Source organism: Pipistrellus hanaki (assembly GCF_964339955.1).
Source record: "Pipistrellus hanaki genome assembly, chromosome: 1".
In the NCBI taxonomy this organism is placed as follows: Eukaryota; Metazoa; Chordata; class Mammalia; order Chiroptera; family Vespertilionidae; genus Pipistrellus; species Pipistrellus hanaki.
This window is the reverse complement of record NC_140503.1, coordinates 207854898-207872159: the sequence shown is the minus strand read 5'-3', so window position 1 is coordinate 207872159 and position 17262 is coordinate 207854898. Positions and strand designations below refer to the sequence as shown.

At 57.8% G+C, this 17262-nt stretch overlaps 1 protein-coding gene across 4 annotated transcripts in view; it reads left to right on the top strand.

Moving 5' to 3' along the window:
• Nucleotides 1–17262, top strand: part of EVC2 (EvC ciliary complex subunit 2) — a 35090-nt gene that overhangs the window by 1260 nt on the left and 16568 nt on the right. Inside the window, exons 2-9 of one of the 4 annotated variants that reach the window (XM_084904697.1) lie at nucleotides 2166–2234; nucleotides 4370–4556; nucleotides 6536–6654; nucleotides 6990–7043; nucleotides 11352–11486; nucleotides 14412–14551; nucleotides 15174–15498; nucleotides 16579–16656. In XM_084904697.1, coding sequence (XP_084760823.1) covers nucleotides 2166–2234; nucleotides 4370–4556; nucleotides 6536–6654; nucleotides 6990–7043; nucleotides 11352–11486; nucleotides 14412–14551; nucleotides 15174–15498; nucleotides 16579–16656 — 1107 coding nt within the window. Of the gene's footprint in view, nucleotides 1–2165; nucleotides 2235–4369; nucleotides 4557–6535; nucleotides 6655–6989; nucleotides 7044–11351; nucleotides 11487–14411; nucleotides 14552–15173; nucleotides 15499–16416; nucleotides 16657–17262 lie in introns of all 4 variants that reach the window. The other 3 variants (XM_084904695.1, XM_084904696.1, XM_084904698.1) reach the window with 3 other exon arrangements.

The following is a 17262-nucleotide window of genomic DNA, read 5'->3' as shown; positions in this document are numbered from 1 at the left end:
GGTTGATGTTTCTCTGTCATCGATGTTTCTAGCTCTCAATCCCTCTCCCTTCCTCTCTGTAAAAAATCAATAAAATATATTTTTTTAAAAATAAAAGAAGAAGGTGGTCATCAGGGTGGGCCTGAACTAGAAAGGTCGGACACACCCTGGCCTCCATCCTACTCAGAGTCCCTCCCTGGCCGGCTCAAAGGGCATCTGCGGAGTGAGTGGAGTCCCTTGGGCAGGTGGGGTCCCTTGGCCTGGCCTATGGGGATCGGGCTGAAATGGGCAGTCCAACATCCCCCGAGGGGTCCCGAGTGGGAGAGGGCACTCTGCAAAGTTGCTGTTGCTTAGCAATTACTGCGTTGAGTGTCTGCCCCCTGGTGGTCAGTGCGTGTATACCTACTGGCCAGCTGGCTGGTTGACTGCTCGCTCAGCCTTTTATATACATAGATTTTTATCGATTTCAGAGAAGGGAGAGGAAGGTAGAAACATCAATGATGAGAGCCAATCATGGATTGGCTGCCTTTTGCATGCTCCCTACCGGGGATCAAGCCCACAAACCAGCCATGTACTCTGACTGGGAATCAAATCATTACCTGGTTCATAGGTTGATGCTCAACCACCGAGTCACACCGGCCAGGCCAACCTGTGTTTCTTCACTGGTTGTCTGCAGGATGCTGTGTGAGCATCAGAGGACTCTCCAGCCAGGTCCCTGCGTGAGGTGGGGTCCCCGCCTGAGGTGGGATGCCGGCAGGTCACAGAGCCGGGATGGAGGGTGGGCAGGGGCCTGGGCGGCAAAGGTTGCTGTGCCTGCAGGTGTCCTTGGAACCTGGCTCCTCCGCTGTGCTTCTTCGTGCCCCCGTGCAGCAGGAGGGCGGCGCTCTGGAGACGGGGTGTGCGTTGTGAAAGGATCAGAGGGTGTGGAGTCACACAGGCCGGGGTAGAGTCCCAGCTTCCTGCCTGGGCGACCTTGAGCTGGCCTCCATGAGCCTCTGACTCCTCATCTCTAAAATGGGAGAAATAGAATTTGGGGATGGCCTGACCCATGTTGCTCAGTGGGTTGAGCATCGACCTATGAACCAGGAGGTCACGGTTTGATTCCCGGTCAGGGCCTATGCCCGGGTTGCAGGCTCAATCACCAGTGAGGGGCGTGCAGGAGGCAGCTGGGTAATGCTTCTCTCTCATCATTGATGTCTCTCTCTCTCCCTCTCCCTTCCTCTCTCTGACATCAATAAAAACATATTTTAAATAAAAAGATTTTGGGTGCTGGGCATACACTTAGCACTAGGGAAATAACAGCCATTATTATAGTTACTGACGTCACGAGAGCTGCCCAGTCTGTCGTTCAGATCATGTGGGTAAAGGGCGTGTCCTTACCATGGCGGCCAGGCCCTGGGTCAGGGGTCAGGGGGCACGTGGCAAAGGCAGAGTGAGCACATTGTGAGGATGCGGGGTGGCGGGGGCTGGTGTCCGGTGGGCGAGCCCGGGCCCACCACTGGAATCTCCCAGGAGAGCCATGGCAGGGCCGGAGGGGGCCAGGCCCGGGCGCCTCTCCGCATGGATGATGGACCTGCTGACGGGAGGCCGCCCTGTGCACGGCGGCCACGTCACTCCGTCACCGCTGTGTGGGCTGGCGTGCCCGTCACAGCCAGGAGGCATGAGCAGGCATGAATGCCTCCGGCTGACAGGCCAGCCCTGGTTTGCGGCATCTCTGTGGCAGCGGGTGTCGGGCACCCAGACCGGGCAAAGCCCACAGTCTTTTTTTTTTTTAAATATATTTTTATTGATTTTTTACAGAGAGGAAGGGAGAGGGATAGAGAGCTAGAAACGTCGATGAGAGAGAAACATCGACCAGCTGCCTCTTGCACACCCCCTACCAGGGATGTGTCCGCAACCAACATACATGCCCCTAACTGGAATCGAACCTGGGACCTTTCAGTCCGCAGACCGACGCTCGACCACTGAGCCAAACCGGTTTCGGCAAAGCCCGCATTCTTCCTTCCTCGTGGGTTTGGGGGCCAATCCTTTGATGTTCCTCAAACAGCATCTCCGAGGCAACAGAAGGCAGTGGCTGGGCGAGCAGAGTGACGCTTTACCCCCCGCAAAGCGCACCTCACACTTTTCCTAAGTGCGTGCGGCGTGACATGGTTTTGTTCCGTAATAATTTCTGTGTTTTCTTGTAGCACGGACACATTTCAAGGGACGCTCCGGGAAGTTCTGAGGACGGGGTGATTTTTCAGAAATGCGCAGTGGTAAGAGCTGGGGAGGCGGGGCTCACGCTTGGAGGGGAGATAATGGGGTTTTGGCCACACCCGTGGTCGGCAAACTGTGGCTCGCGAGCCACATATGGCTCTTTGGCCCCTTGAGTGTGGCTCTTCCACAAAATACCACGGCCTGGGCGAGTCTATGTTGAAGAAGTGGTGTTAGAAGAAGTTTAAGTTTAAAAAAGTTGGCTCTCCAAAGAAATGTCAATCGTTGTGCTGTTGATATTTGGCTCTGTGGACTGAGGAGTTAGCTGACCACGGGCCCACATCATGGATGAGCGAGGTGATGCCATTAAGAATGGGGAGGTCGCAGGGTTCCCTGCCCAGGTCTGGCCACGTGAGTGACGAGCCGGCCAACGGGATTTACGTGCTATTTCACCCCGCTGTGTCACGATGAAATTCGTGTTAGCGAAAATCCGCCGGGATCTCTTCCAGTAGGTTTTCATAGGGCCATGGTGCCTGGCAGTTGGAAGAGTTCTTTACCATCTTCTAGGTCTTTCATCCCACCAGACGGCTTTCGCATCATCCTTGGGTTGGAGGGGGCTCAGTGGTTCGGTAGAAGGCAGCACCATCCTAGCCAGTTAGCTCAGTGGTTAGACCACCAGCTCCCAGACTGCAGGGTCCTCCCCATGCAAGGGCATGGGCCTCGGTTGAAGGCTGGATTCCCGGCCCTGATTGGGGCATGTGCGGGAGGCAGCAAGTTGATGTGTCTCTCTCACCTCTAGGTTTCTCTCTCTGTCTTCCTTACTCTCTCTAAAAGCCCCTGGGAAAATACCTTCGAGTGAGGCTTAACAAAGCAAAACAGACAGAAGGCCTCCCAGAACTCAGCAAAGCGGCCGTGCTCACGGAGTCCGTTACAGCAAAGGGAGGCGGAGTAAAGTCAGCGAAGGGAAACCCGTGGGACAGCGTTTAACTTTCCCGGGAAGTGTGACCTCCGCCAGGGCGTTCACCTGAGCCTTGGCGCCCGGGTTTTTATGGGGTGGGTCAGCGACTGAGTCTCCAGCCCCCCAGACAGAGGTCATCATGACACAGCGGGCCCGTGGCCCCACCAGGAATCCCGTTGTGAGCACGCATGCACTCCCTGTGTGTGACCCCCTTACTCCCTGTGTGTTCGAGGGCGTTAGAGGTCAGTCCCGCAGGAGCTGGTCCAGGGCCAGCCTGCCCTTAGGATGTGGGGGGAGGGGGGGGAGAGGGCAGCCTGAGCTGTCTGAGCAAGCCGTTGGGCACAGCCCTCATCCTCTCCCAGGCCCTCGGTGTCCTGCTCCCCGCCCCCTCCAATGAGTGCTCTCGTTCCTCCATGTTCTCCAGAACATGCATGCCTTTTCTCCACGTGCATGCCTCTTAAGTGTGTGTGTGTGTGTGTGTGTGTGTGCGTGCGCGTGCGTGTATCTGGACACACACCTTCTTCTTCCCCTTCCACAGGGGCATGCCCGGCACACACAGTCTCCAACCTGCTTTCTGCACTGGTGACCCTGAGCCACTCTCCTGGGGGCAGGCCGGGCGGAGGAGGGGGAGGGAGGGTGGCAGGTGAGTCAGGGGAGCAGGGCGCGCTTGCAGAGCCTGGGTGGGGAGCCCTGCTGCTGGGCACTGGGCTGCCTGCAACAGCCGAGCTAGGCGTGCCGGGCAGTACCCGGAGGGCACACCGGCAGGCAGGAGCCGGCTTGGGCGACGCGGAGACCAATGCCAGGCAGAGGCCCGGCGGGCTCTGGGGCCACCTCTCCCACATCGGGGAGTGAGACCGACCACGCCTGCTTCTTTCAGTGGCACCAGTGTCGCGCTCCCCGGCCTAACTTGGGCTGTGTGCCGGGGGCTTCCTCTCGGTTTCACTGTATCCCAGGGTCCCCCGGCCACAGCGTGGCTGTGCCAGACCCCTCCGGGCCTCCAGGTCAGCCTGGGGAATTCTCAGCACCTTTGTGACACCCTCGTGCCCTCTGTCCTAGAGACCTTTCGTGCCATGTGCATGCAAGGATGAGTGTGTGTGCCCATGCGTGTGCGCCTGCACGTGTGTATACACGTGTGCGTGTGCGCACGGACCTCTGCCGGCCTCCCGCGCCCATGTCGAACGGAGCACCGTCTGAGGCGGCGGGCCTTGTCGCTGAGTCCGCCCTCCCTCACCCCCGCAGGTGTCGGGGCCGAGCGTGGCGCCCACGGCCCAGGTGCGCCTGCTGGTGAACAACACCCCCGCGCCGGGGGCCGCTGACCTGTGGGACCTGCTTCTGCTGGACAACATCAGCGGCCTGGCCGTCCGGGAGCCGGCGGGGAACAGGACCGCGGCGGGGCTGCAGGCCTTCCGGAGGCCGCTCCTGCAAGGTGACGGCGGCGGGGTCGGCACGGGGGCGCGGCAGGCTCACGGGGCAGGGGGTCGCCCGCAGGCGTGTTCTCAGACACCGCACACGTGTTCCCCCGGTTCATCCTCTCGGCGGATGGGTCGTCAGAGGAGGGGACCGCCTTCCAGTATCTGCCTCTCACAGGCTGGATCTGTTACTTAACTTACAGAGAGAGAGCATCTGGGGAAAGTCTTTAAAAAATGACAGATATTCCATCCTTTTTAAAAATATATATATTTTATTGATTTTTTACAGAGAGAAAGAGAGGGGTAAAGAGCTAGAAACATCGATCAGCTGCCTCTTGCACACTCCCTACTGGGGATGTGCCCGCAACCAAGGTACATGCCCTTGACCGGAATCGAACCTGGGACTTTTCAGTCTGCAGGCTGACGCTCTATCCACTGAGCCAAACCGGTTTCGGCCATATATTCCATTCTTATAAAAAATTTTGAACACGAGCAAAGATGGAGTCACAGTGAATCCCAGGACATCCATCACCACATGACCACAACGCAGTGAGCGGAGCCGTGTCGGGTGCAGGAGAGGGCGGAGCACAGAGGTGGCCCCATGTCAGCCTGCCGTAGCCCGTCACTCGGGGCGCCAGGCTGGAGGCCGTCGCACAGGGAGCCAGCTGGAGGCCGTGTGTAGTAAGGCCGCCCGGCCCGCTGAGTCCCCGGCGACCTGCACTGCCCCTCCCGGCCGGGCCTGGTGCCGCCTGGCGGAGTCCGCGCGGCAGTGGGTACCCTCTCACCGGGGCCCAGAGCCCTGCAGAGGCCCTCCCTTCGCTGGGGGGATGCTGGGATGACACGTCCTGCCTGGATTCCGAACCAAACAGAGAGGTTCCAGATTCCCTGCGAGAGGGAGCTGAACACATCCTGCCGGGAGACAGACCCGGCCCAGGCAGTGCTGGGGGGGGGGGGGGGCAGGTATGACATCACAGGAGCTGAGAGGGGCTCCTGCCCTGGCACCTGCCCACAGCCCCTCCCAGGGAAAAGCCAGGGCCCCAAGGTGGGCATGCTCTCCCCGCTAACAGGTGGGGGGCTCACAGGCTGCCCTGCTGCCCACGTGGGCCTTCGTGGCCACTTCCTCTCGAAGATGTGGCTGTCTGGGGGTGTCGGGTGTGGCTGTTGGGGTGTTGGGTGTGGCTGTTGGGGTGTTGGGTGTGGCTGTCTGGTGGTGGTGAGACGTGGCTCTCTGGGGGTGTTGGGCGTGGCTGGGTGGGGGTATCGAGTGTGGCTGTTAGATGTTGGGTGTGGCTGTCTGGTGGTTGTGAGCAGTGGGTGTCTGGGGGTGTTGGGTGTGGCTGTCTGGGGGTGTTGAATATGGCTGTCTGGGGGTGTTGGTGGGCTGTCTGGGGGTGATGAGACTTGGCTGTCTGGGGGTGTTGGGTGTGGCTGTCTGGGGGTGTTGGGTGTGGCTGTCTGGGGGTGTTGGTGGGCTGTCTGGGGGTGTTGGGTGTGGCTGTCTGGGGGTGTTGGGTGTGGCTGTCTGGTGGTGGTGAGACATGGGTGTCTGGGGGTGTTGGGTGTGGCTGTCTGGGGCTGTTGGTTGGGCTGTCTGGTGGTGATGAGACTTGGCTGTCTGGGGGTGTTGGTTGGGCTGTCTGGGGGGTGACAGGTGTGGCTATTGGGGTGTTGGGTGTGGCTGTCTGGTGGTGGTGAGACGTGGCTGTCTGGGGGTGTTGGGCGTGGCTGTGTGGGGGTGTCGGGTGTGGCTGTCAGATGTTGGGTGTGGCTGTCTGGTGGTTGTGAGCAGTGGGTGTCTGGGGGGTGGCGGGACACGGTGTTTGGGGGTGTTGGGCGTGGCTGTCTGGTGGTGGTGAGACATGGGTGTCTGGAGGGTGACGGGAAGAGGGGTCTGGAGGGTGACGGGAAGAGGTGTTGGTGGGCTGTCTGGGGTGAGGCGGGTGTGGCTTCGTGACAGAGGCCCCTGTCCTGACCCCACGTGCCTCCTCTCGAGCAGTTGGAGATGCCTTCTCAGTCAGCTACACGGCCTCACTGGAGCCCGGGGCCCGTGGGCGTGGAGAGGTCCTGCTGCTGCCGGCCCTGCTCGCCTTCCGGAGCGGCTCCGCAGCGTCCACGGTGCGTGGCTGCACCGCTCTGCCCCTGCCTGCCCCCCGCCGGGAGGAGGGTTCCAACCCCACACGCAGGGCACACGGTCTGTCCCCCTCCTCTCTCCCTCTCCCCCATCCCTCCCTCCTTCTCCCCCTCCCTCCCTCCCCTACCCTCCCCTTCCTCCCTCCCACCTTCCCCCCGACGGACTGTAAGACCCCTGCACGCTCTGACACCCCAGCAGTCAGGGCCCCTTCGGGCTCAGGCACAGCGGGTGGGAAGGGTACCAAACGCTACCCCACGCGTCAGACTCCAGAGCCCGCTGACCAGCACGGTCCTTGTTTGTTTGTTTGTTTGTTTTCTAGAACAGGACACAGCTGAAAGCCCTCCTCACCATCACGGCAGAGGACACGGTGACGGTAAGGAACTCCAGCCCGGGCGCCCCGGCTGCCCCGGCTGCCCCGCGTGTGTTTCTGCCCACGGGGTGCTGTCCCCGTTCTCAGCCTGGGAGGGGCCGGCCGTGCCCACGGCAGGCTGGGGCTGGGCGCAGTGTGGGGTCGCAGGGACACAGCCCCTGAGGACCGGGGCAGGGGGAAGGGGGAAGGGCTGCTGAGGCCGGAGCCCCAGAGGCGGCTGTGGCCCGAATGCTACAGCCAGACTGCCACGTTTGCGTCTGGGCCCACTAGGGACCAGCTCCGGGCCCGGGGCCTGGATATAACCGGCTGCTGCTGGCGTTATAATCTGTAAGATAGAGACCAACACAGCGCCTACCTTAGGGTGTCCTTGGGGGAAGTACATGGGTTAATGCACATGAAGCTCTTCGAACATCTCTGGTGCTGTAGCTGGCATGCTCACACATGGTTGCCACGGGGCAGAGGGCACTGAGGGTGATGGAGGTGATGCTGCTGCTGAAAGTGATGATGATGATGGTGGTGGTGATGGTTGGTGGTGGTGATGGTGATGATAGTGATGATGATGATGATGATGATAGTGGTGGTGATGGTGAAGGTGATGATGATTATGATGATGGTGATGGTGATGGTGATGGTGATGGTGGTGATGTTGCTGCTGATAGTGATGATGATGATGATGATGATGATGGTGGTGGTGGTGGTGATGGTGGTAATGATGGTGATGGAGATGACAGTGATAATGACGTGGTGGTGAGGAGGAGGATGGTGGCAAGGATTCCGATGGCGATAGTGTCAGTGATGATGGTGGAGATGACACTGATATTGATGATGATAAAGGTATGTCTTGAGATCTGACTGCTCTCTAGCCATCTTCATGGCAGAGGGAAGTCCAGGGAGCAGACCTAGCTTCATTAAGCAATACTGATAAATGAAGATGGGTGAGGAGACAGAAGGGTTGTGATAGGGCCTGCCCCAGGAGGCAGCCTCCACCTGCACTTGCTTATCTCGTGGTGTCAGAAGGTAGGAATCGGAGGGAGAGTGAGGGTGGGTCTGCAGAGCCTGCCTGGCACTGCCCTCTTCTAGGTCCAGGAGTTCATTCCTGCAGCTGCACTGCTCAATAAGCAAGGTCCTGATCCCGGACCAGCCACACTGCTCCCCGGCCCTCCGCACCGCTCCCCGGCCCTCCGCACTGTTCCACAGTCCTCCACACTGCTCCCCGGCCCTGCTCCCCGGCCCTCCGCACTGCTCCCCGGCCCTTCGCACTGCTCCCCGGCCCTTCGCACTGCTCCCCGACCCTCCACACTGCTCCCCGGCCCTGCTCCCCGGCCCTCCGCACTGCTCCCCGGCCCTTCGCACTGCTCCCCGACCCTCCACACTGCTCCCCGGCCCTGCTCCCCGGCCCTCCGCACTGCTCCCCGGCCCTCCACACTGCTCCCCGGCCCTGCTCCCCGGCCCTCCGCACTGCTCCCCGGCCCTTCGCACTGCTCCCCGACCCTCCACACTGCTCCCCGGCCCTGCTCCCCGGCCCTTCGCACTGCTCCCCGACCCTCCACACTGCTCCCCGGCCCTGCTCCCCGGCCCTCCGCACCGCTCCCCGGCCCTTCGCACTGCTCCCCGACCCTCCACACTGCTCCCCGGCCCTGCTCCCCGGCCCTCCGCACTGCTCCCCGGCCCTCCACACTGCTCCCCGGCCCTGCTCCCCGGCCCTCCGCACTGCTCCCCGGCCCTTCGCACTGCTCCCCGACCCTCCACACTGCTCCCCGGCCCTGCTCCCCGGCCCTTCGCACCGCTCCCCGACCCTCCACACTGCTCCCCGGCCCTGCTCCCCGGCCCTCCGCACTGCTCCCCGGCCCTCCACACTGCTCCCCGGCCCTGCTCCCCGGCCCTCCGCACTGCTCCCCGGCCCTCCGCACTGCTCCCCGACCCTCCACACTGCTCCCCGGCCCTGCTCCCCGGCCCTCCGCACTGCTCCCCAACCCTCCACACTGCTCCCCGGCCCTGCTCCCCGGCCCTCCGCACTGCTCCCCGGCCCTCCACACTGCTCCCCGGCCCTCCACACTGCTCCCCGGCCCTCCACACTGCTCCCCGGCCCTGCTCCCCGGCCCTCCGCACTGCTCCCCGGCCCTCCGCACTGCTCCCCGGCCCTCCGCACTGCTCCCCGACCCTCCGCACTGCTCCCCGACCCTCCACACTGCTCCCCGGCCCTCCGCACTGCTCCCCGACCCTCCACACTGCTCCCCGACCCTCCACACTGCTCCACAGTCCTCCACACTGCTCCCCGACCCTCCACACTGCTCCCCGACCCTCCACACTGCTCCACAGTCCTCCACACTGCTCCCCGGCCCTCCACACTGCTCCCCGGCCCTGCTCCCCGGCCCTCCGCACTGCTCCCCGGCCCTCCACACTGCTCCCCGGCCCTCTACACTACAACAGCGCTCCATGGCCCACCGCACTGCTCTGACTTCAGATTCTCTTGGCCAAAGTAGAGCAGGATCTCAAGGTGGAGACTGAGGTGGTGGAGGAGGGAGAGGGAGAAAAGCGAGGTGGCCTGGCTCAGTTGACCTGTTCTAGGTCATCAAGTAGGTGTGGAGGGGAAAGGGGAATGGGGGTCTGGTCCTGCCTGTAACTCTGTCCCAGTCTCTGCCCCAGAACTGATGTCTGGTTCCCGTCCATCAGGCCAGTAGCTGATCATGCTGTGGGAGGTTGGAGCCAGCAATATTTTTGGAAAACCCCACAGGCCCCGGGACGCAGGTAGTGTGATGAGTGGGGAGGAGCCGGACTCGGGAGCGGGGGTTCACTGATGACTGAAGGATGCGAAGCCATAACACACTTCCTCAGTTTCCCGGGGCGGCCATAAGAAAGTGTTTCAAACTGGGGAGCTTGGAACAGCGAAACACTCTGCTCCCCGGGTCTGGAGGCCAGAAGTCTTGGAATCAAGATGTGGGCAGGGCCATGTTCCCTTCTGAGGCTTCGGAGGAGAATCCGGGAGTCCTCCTCTGGCTTGTAGCTGCATCACTCCCATGGCTGCCTTCGTGGTCACGTGGCCTTCTATGTGTGTGTGTGTGTGTGTGTGTGTGTGTGTGTGTATCTGCCTCCATGCCGCCCTGTCCTTATGAGGACACGGTCATTGGATTAGGATCCCTCCCCCCCAATATATATATATATATATATATATATATATATATATATATATATATATATATATATATATATATATTTTATTTTTGTTTAAAGCAAAATCACAGAATCCTAGAGAGGAGACTCATCAAGTCCTCATACTCAACACAGTCCCAGGGGGTTTCTTCATAGGTTACATACGTGTCTGTGTGCGTGGATATTATTTTTACTTTAATGAAATTGGGATCTTTCTGTGTATATAGTTGTGTATCTTCTTTAAAAATGTTACATTGGGATATCAGCTTCACACTATTAAAAATTCAGCACGCAAAAGTCAGCTGCATTTCTCTCCACTTACAATGAACAATCCAGGAAGGAAATTGTGAAAACATAATCTAGCATCGAAGAGAACTGGGCGCTGGGGGAGACACGTAACCATGAGGAGAAGGATTGTGCACTGAGCACCACAGGGTGCCGCTGAGGGAAGGAGAGGAGCACAGCCATCCTCGCAGGAGGCCCGGAAGACCTCAAGTTGTTCTGGTCCACAGACAATGCAGGTTCTGTCAAGATGCCAGCGCATCTTCGTGTAGAAATAGGAGAACCCATCCCAAGATTCACATGGACTCTCGAGGAACTCTGAATTGCCAAAATAACCTAAAAGAACAAAACTGGGAGTCATACACTTCCTGACTTTGAACCATACCACAAAGCTCCTCAGAACTGTGGTGTTGGCAAAAGAGATATGGACCAGTGGAATAGAGGAAAAAGCTCAGGATAAAACCTCGTACAGTCAAATGATTTCCAACAAGCGTGACAAGACCATGGCATGGGGGCAAGGGCAGCCATTGCAACAACTGATGTTGGTGCTTAAGAATGAAGTTGAGCCTTTACCTTACAGCATCTTCCAGAATGAGCTCAAGATGATCAGAGACAAATGTAAGATCTAAAGCTATGAAACTCTTAGGAGAAAAGATAGAGGGAAAGCTTCCTGGCATTGGGGTGGCAATGATTTCTTGGCTGTGACACCAACAGCACAGGCGACAGAAGGGAAAACATAAACTAGACTTCTCTTACGGGAACCCCTCGTAGGTGGCACGCTGGGTCCATCCTTGTTCTGCTCTAAGTAAGTTGTAGCTCAACCTGAGAGACGTGAAGTTCGGCTGCCGGTGAGTCCCTGTCACGCTCTTGTCCCCGTAGGTTCTCCCAAACCACGGCCTTCACGCCGCCGGGTTCTTCGTGGCCTTCCTCGCCTCCCTTGCGCTGACCTGGGTCACCCTTTTCTTCATGGTTCGGCATCCGTGTTTGAAGAGAAGCATGTTCACCAGGCATCAGGTGAGTCTCCAGGCGCATCTTCTTCCCGGGGGGTCGTTTGCTTGGTGATGGTTGTGAAGTTGAAGTTTATCCTCCAGTTCAGTGGGTCTCAACCCTGGGTGGACATCACAATCCCCCGGGGACCTTCGGACAAACGCTCATGTCCAGGCCCCTGCAGGACATTGGATTGTCCCTGATGTGTCCCCATCTTTGCTCATTTCTTTCTTTCTTTCTTTCTTTCTTTCTTTCTTTCTTTCTTTCTTTCTTTTTTTTAACATATTTTATTGACTTTTTACGAGAGAGGAAGGGAGAGGGAGAGTTAGAAATATTGATGAGAGAGAATCAACCATCATCTGCCTCCTGCATGCCCCCTACTAGGGATGTGCCCACAACCAAGGTACATGCCCTTGACCGGAATCAAACCTGGGACCTTTCAGTCCACAGGCTGATACTCTATCCACTGAGCCAAACTGGTTAGAGCCGTTGCTCATTTATAAAAGCTCCCTGGATGATGGGAGTGAGGGCCGGCGTGGAGGACCCCTGCGGTCTCGCTGAGTAACTGCTGGCCCACCTGTGTGGCCAGCCCCGAAGTCTCATACACCGCCTGGGCCCCCTCACTCGGGTTCTGCTCCACACTCCCGCCGAAATGCCACTGCAGCTTCCCTTCATCCTCGGGGAAGCCCGGCCTCCCTCGCATGGCTTCGAAAGCCCCTGGCCCCGCCTCTGCCCACCGCTCCTGCCACTTTCCCTTCACCCTCCACCCACGGACTTGGCATTCCCCGGGAGTGCGAGCTCTCCACGCTCACGTCAGAAGCTTCTTCAGTCTCTGCTCTTCAGTGAGCATGGTTTTGACCTGCCCTCTCAGCTCGGGCCTTGCCTGTCCTGGACGTCAGCACTGGCCACTTCCGGCTCAGTGCAGGCTTCTCTCTGGGTTTCCACACGAGGCTCTGTGGATCCCACCAGCACTTCCCTCCTCTCTCGGGCCCCTCTGTGAAGCCCCCAGTCTCCATCTTCCTGTCTCGGCCTGGGCTCCCCCAGAAGCACTTGCTGAGACCAGCATCCAAATGCAGGAAGTTACTATGGGAGGGCACCCAGGGAATGATGGTGAGGGCTGGGCGAGTGAGGCAGGAGGGAAGGCAGCCAGTCCAGTTCCCCTGCGGGCAGCTGGAGCCGTATTGCACTCAGGCACCCTGGGGACAGTGGAATGAACCTCAGGGAAGGAGCCGGGTATTTACCCACCAAGGCCCAATGGCTATTGGGTGAGGCCGAGGTGGAGGGCAGGATGAAGGGAGACTTTTCCCAGGCACGGGCTCTGATGCTGGTGGGCACAAAAGTGGCAGGGGTGAGGGGATATGGGCAGAAAACAGATGGTGTCTGCTACATCCCCATTGCCCACTGCAGAGCCTGGTGCCTAGAAGGCACTCAGTACATGTGTGAAGGAATGAAGAAGACCTCGGGCAATCAGTCACTTCATCTTACAATTCTGTGTTCTGGTCAGAAGCCTGCTGGACTCTTGATGTTGAAGTCACCTGCCAACTATAATATTCCTTTACAGGATGATGGTGATGGTGATAGTGATTATGATGTTGGTGATGATTGTGATGATGGTAGTGATGGTGATGATGATGAAGGTGTTGATTTGATGGTAGTGATGGTGATGATGATGGTAGTGATGGTGATGGTGGTAGTGATGGTGATGATGATGGTGGTGATTATGATATTGGTGATGGTGAGAGTGATTATGATGTTGGTGATGATGGTAGTGAAGGTGATGATGGTAGTGATGGTGATGACGATAAAGGTGTTGATTTGATGGTAGTGATGGTGATGATGGTGCTGATGATGGTAGTGATGGTGATGGTGGTGATGGTGATAGTGATTATGATGTTGGTGATGATGGTAGTGAAGGTGATGATGGTAGTGATGGTGATGATGATGGTGGTGATTATGATATTGATGATGATGGTGATGATGATGATGGTTGTGATGGTGATGATGATGGTGGTGATGGGCATGATGATGGTGATGATGGTAATGCTGCTACTGCTGGTGGTGGTGGTGGTGGTGGTATTGGGGAAAGCAGGACAGCAGTTCACTGAGTGAGATGAGCTCTGTGGCACTGCTGCCAGGTGGCATTGCTGGGAGTCAGCGCTCCTTCAGGCCATGGAGGGCTGGAGCTGCTGTTACCCAGAGGCCCAACAACTTGGACAAACATCTGTCATCTTTCTCCCTCCTTAAGTTGGGGAAACTGAGGCCCGTGAAATAAAACACTTACTTTAAGTGGCCAGATGTAAGCTGGCACCTGGCTTCTGGGGGTCCCCCTCTCTGGAGGGTCCCCCTGGTTCATTTTGCTTCTGCTTCCTTAGAGGAGAGAACGGTCATTTCAGTGTGAGGTCAGCCCCAGTGTCCTTGGCAGGCCATCTAGTCGGGCACCTGCTTACCCCGGAGCTGTGATCAGTCACAGAAGAATGAAACTCATCCCTCACTCTGATGTAGGAACGGGATTCATTTCCTGAAGATCAAAGGCTGATCATTACAACTGCAGAGAGGAAAGCAAAGTGTGGATTTGATTTAAGATTGAAAACACTTGCAGTATTTCTTTCCTGCATCACAGAATGGAATCTTTCCACATTTTCCTTTATTTTTGCCAGCACAGTTGATGGTGATGATGGTGAAGTATTTGTATAGGTCATGACTGGTTGCAATGGCCTATTCATTCGTTGCTCTGTTTTATCCACGTAACTCTGTGGATAAAATTGTGATCCCATTTCTTTGATGAGAAAATAAAGACTCAGGGAAGTACAGTGTCTTGCCTGAGTTTACCCTGCTCACAGTGGTGCGGCCAGCCAGGTTCTCTGACTGCAGGTCCCCACCTTCCCTCCCGACTTTTCCACACGTGACATTTGCGACCAGGCCTACTCCATTGTTTCTGCAATTCTCCCGAAGGCTCAGCATCAGGACAGCAGGCTGGAGCTCTCCCAGTTCACGGCGGCTGACGGTGTGAATGAAGATCTTGCTCTGAATGACCAGATGGTTGGCATCCTGTCCTCAGAAGACCCCGGGAGCATGCTGCAAGCCTTGGAAGAGTAAGATTCTAATCCCGTGATGCTTTCTTAGCAGTGGTGAGCAGCTTAACTGGAGTGGCATGAGAGCGAACGCTGGGCATGTTTCATTCATTCGTGAATTCATGCAGTCACTCCTTACTCAGGAGTCACCGAGCATCTCCATGCACTGAACACCGTGCTTGGTGCTTGGGAGGCGAGGTGAATAGACATCGTGTGTGTGTGAGACGGGCTGACGTAGTGCCCATCAGAGTGTGATGAGTACCGCGCTAAAGGGAAGGTCAGGGCCAGCTGGTTACCTCTGAGAGGCTCATGGGAGTGCTCCCCCGAACAGTAGTATTATTATTTTAAAATATGTTTGTATTGATTTCAGAGATCGAGTGAGGGAAGAAGGTACATTGATGTTTCTATCTCTCTCCCTCTCCCTTCCTCTGTGAAATCAATAAAGAGAAATATTTTAAAGAATCTGCTACTCCGTCACTGGTGTTCAGTCACTGGGTGGGCAGAAGGGAGGGAGGAGAGGAGGAGGAGGGGAAGAGGAAGGCCTGGCCTACAGATAACTGGAACCCGCAGAGCTTTCCCGGCCAGGGGCCTCTGGTTGCTGGCAGCGTTATGTAATGGGACTCCCCGGCCTTTGTGTCCGCAGGTTGGAGATTGCAACCCTGAATCGGGCCGACTCCGACCTGGAGGCCTGTCGAACCCACATCAGCAAGGATGTCATTGCTCTTCTCCTGAGAGGGCTGAGCAGCAGGGGCCAACTCGCCCCTCAGGCAGAGAGGAGGATGGGCGCTGCTTTTAAGAAGCAGTTTCTGATGCTGGAGAAGGAAGTGCAGGAGGAGTATGACCGGAAGATGGTGGCTCTGACGGCTGAATGCGACCTGGAAACAAGAAAGAAGACAGAAAACCAGTTCCAGAGGGAGGCGGCGGCCATGGAGGAGGCAGAAGAACTGCTAAAGCACGTTAGCGAGAGGGTAAGGCCACTCTACCTCTCCCCTTCCTCTTGGGGAATCATCATTTATCCGTTTATCCAGCCAGCAACCTACCCTCCCATTCATCCACACAAACATCTATCCATCCACCCACCCATCCACCCACCCACCCACCCATCCACCCATTCATCCATTCATCTATCCATCCAACCATCCATCCATCCAACCATCCATTATCCATCCATCCATCCATGCAACCATCCATCCATCCACCTATCCATCCATCCATCCATCCACTCACCCCTCCACTCATTCACCCATTTATCTATCTGCCTACCCATCTATCTACCCATTCATCTATCATCCATCCACCATCCAACCACTCATCCATCCTATAGCCCAGCAGTCTCCTCATTGTCAGCGTGGGGCATGGTGTGTGTGTGCCCTGTGTACGCATGTGTATCCATTTGAGCGTGCATGGTGGATGGTTGTGTGTGCATATGCTATGTGCTTACGTGTGTGTACATACATTATGTGCACATGTGTGTGCATGGTGGGTGGCTGCATGTGGGTGTGCCTGTCTGCTGTGTGTGCATAAGCTACATGCACCTGTATGCATGGTGGGTGGCTGCATGTGTGCATGCCTGCTGTGTGTGTATATGCTATGTGCATGATGGGTGACTGTGTGTGTGCATGTCTGCTGTGTGTGCGAATATGCTACATGCACGTGTGTGTGCATGGTGGGTGGCTGCGTGTATGCATGTCTGCTGTGTGTGTGAGTGTGTTGCGTGCACATGTGTGCATGAAAGGTGACTGTGTGCATGCATGTCTGCTGTGTGTGCATGTGTAAGCGCGCTTGCGCTTGTGTGTGTGTGCGTGTGTGTGTGTGTGTGTGTGTACGGGCCTGTGCGTGCCTGTCGGGCAGGTCAGCCCCTCTCTCACGCTGCCCCCTCTCGGCAGTCGGCTGGCGAGTGCAGCAGCCTCCTGCGCACGCTGCACGGCCTGGAGCAGGAGCAGCTGCGGCAGGCCCTGGCGCTGCAGCAGGAGGAGGACCTGGCGCGGGCGCACCGGCAGCTGGCCGTCTTCCAGCGGAGCGAGCTGCACGGCATCTTCTTCGCCCAGGTCCGGGGCGCTGTGTTCCGAGGGGACCTGCAGCCGGAGGCCGCCGCACTGCTGCTGCAAGACTACTCCCGGGCGCAGGTGAGGCCGGAGGCTCCTCTGCGGGGACGTGTCCTGAGCGGCCGGGGATGGCTCCTCCCTGAGCTGAGCCCGCGCTGCTTTCCTGCTGCGGACGGGGAGCTAGGACCCCGGCCCGGCCCCCGGCTCCTGACCTCTGCGTGAGTTTCCGGGAAGCACGGGAAGCGGGGGCCTGGACACAGGCCTGGCACTCAGGCTAACCCCAATGTGAATTCCAGTTCCACACACACACACACACACACACACACACACACACACACCTGCCGCCTGTGTCAACTTAAGTTGTCCAGCTTCTTTGAGCCTCGGTTTCCTCATCTTAAAAGGGGGTGATAGAGCGCCCACACTCTCGGACGTGGCGGAGGCCTGGTGAGCGGGCTTAGGAAGCCGGTGCCTGCCCCGTGGTTGAGGTAGCATGGGTGTGTGTGCACAAACGTGCTGTGCGGGGTTACGGCCTGGGCCAGGTGTGTCTGGGAATGTGTCTCTGCACATACACCTGAGTGTGAGTGTCATCAGTGCAGCCCGAATACATTTCCCGACGCGAGTGGAGATAGTTTGTGAGACCATAGACATGGCTGTGGAATTTCTACCAAGGCCGGCATGAATAAGCAC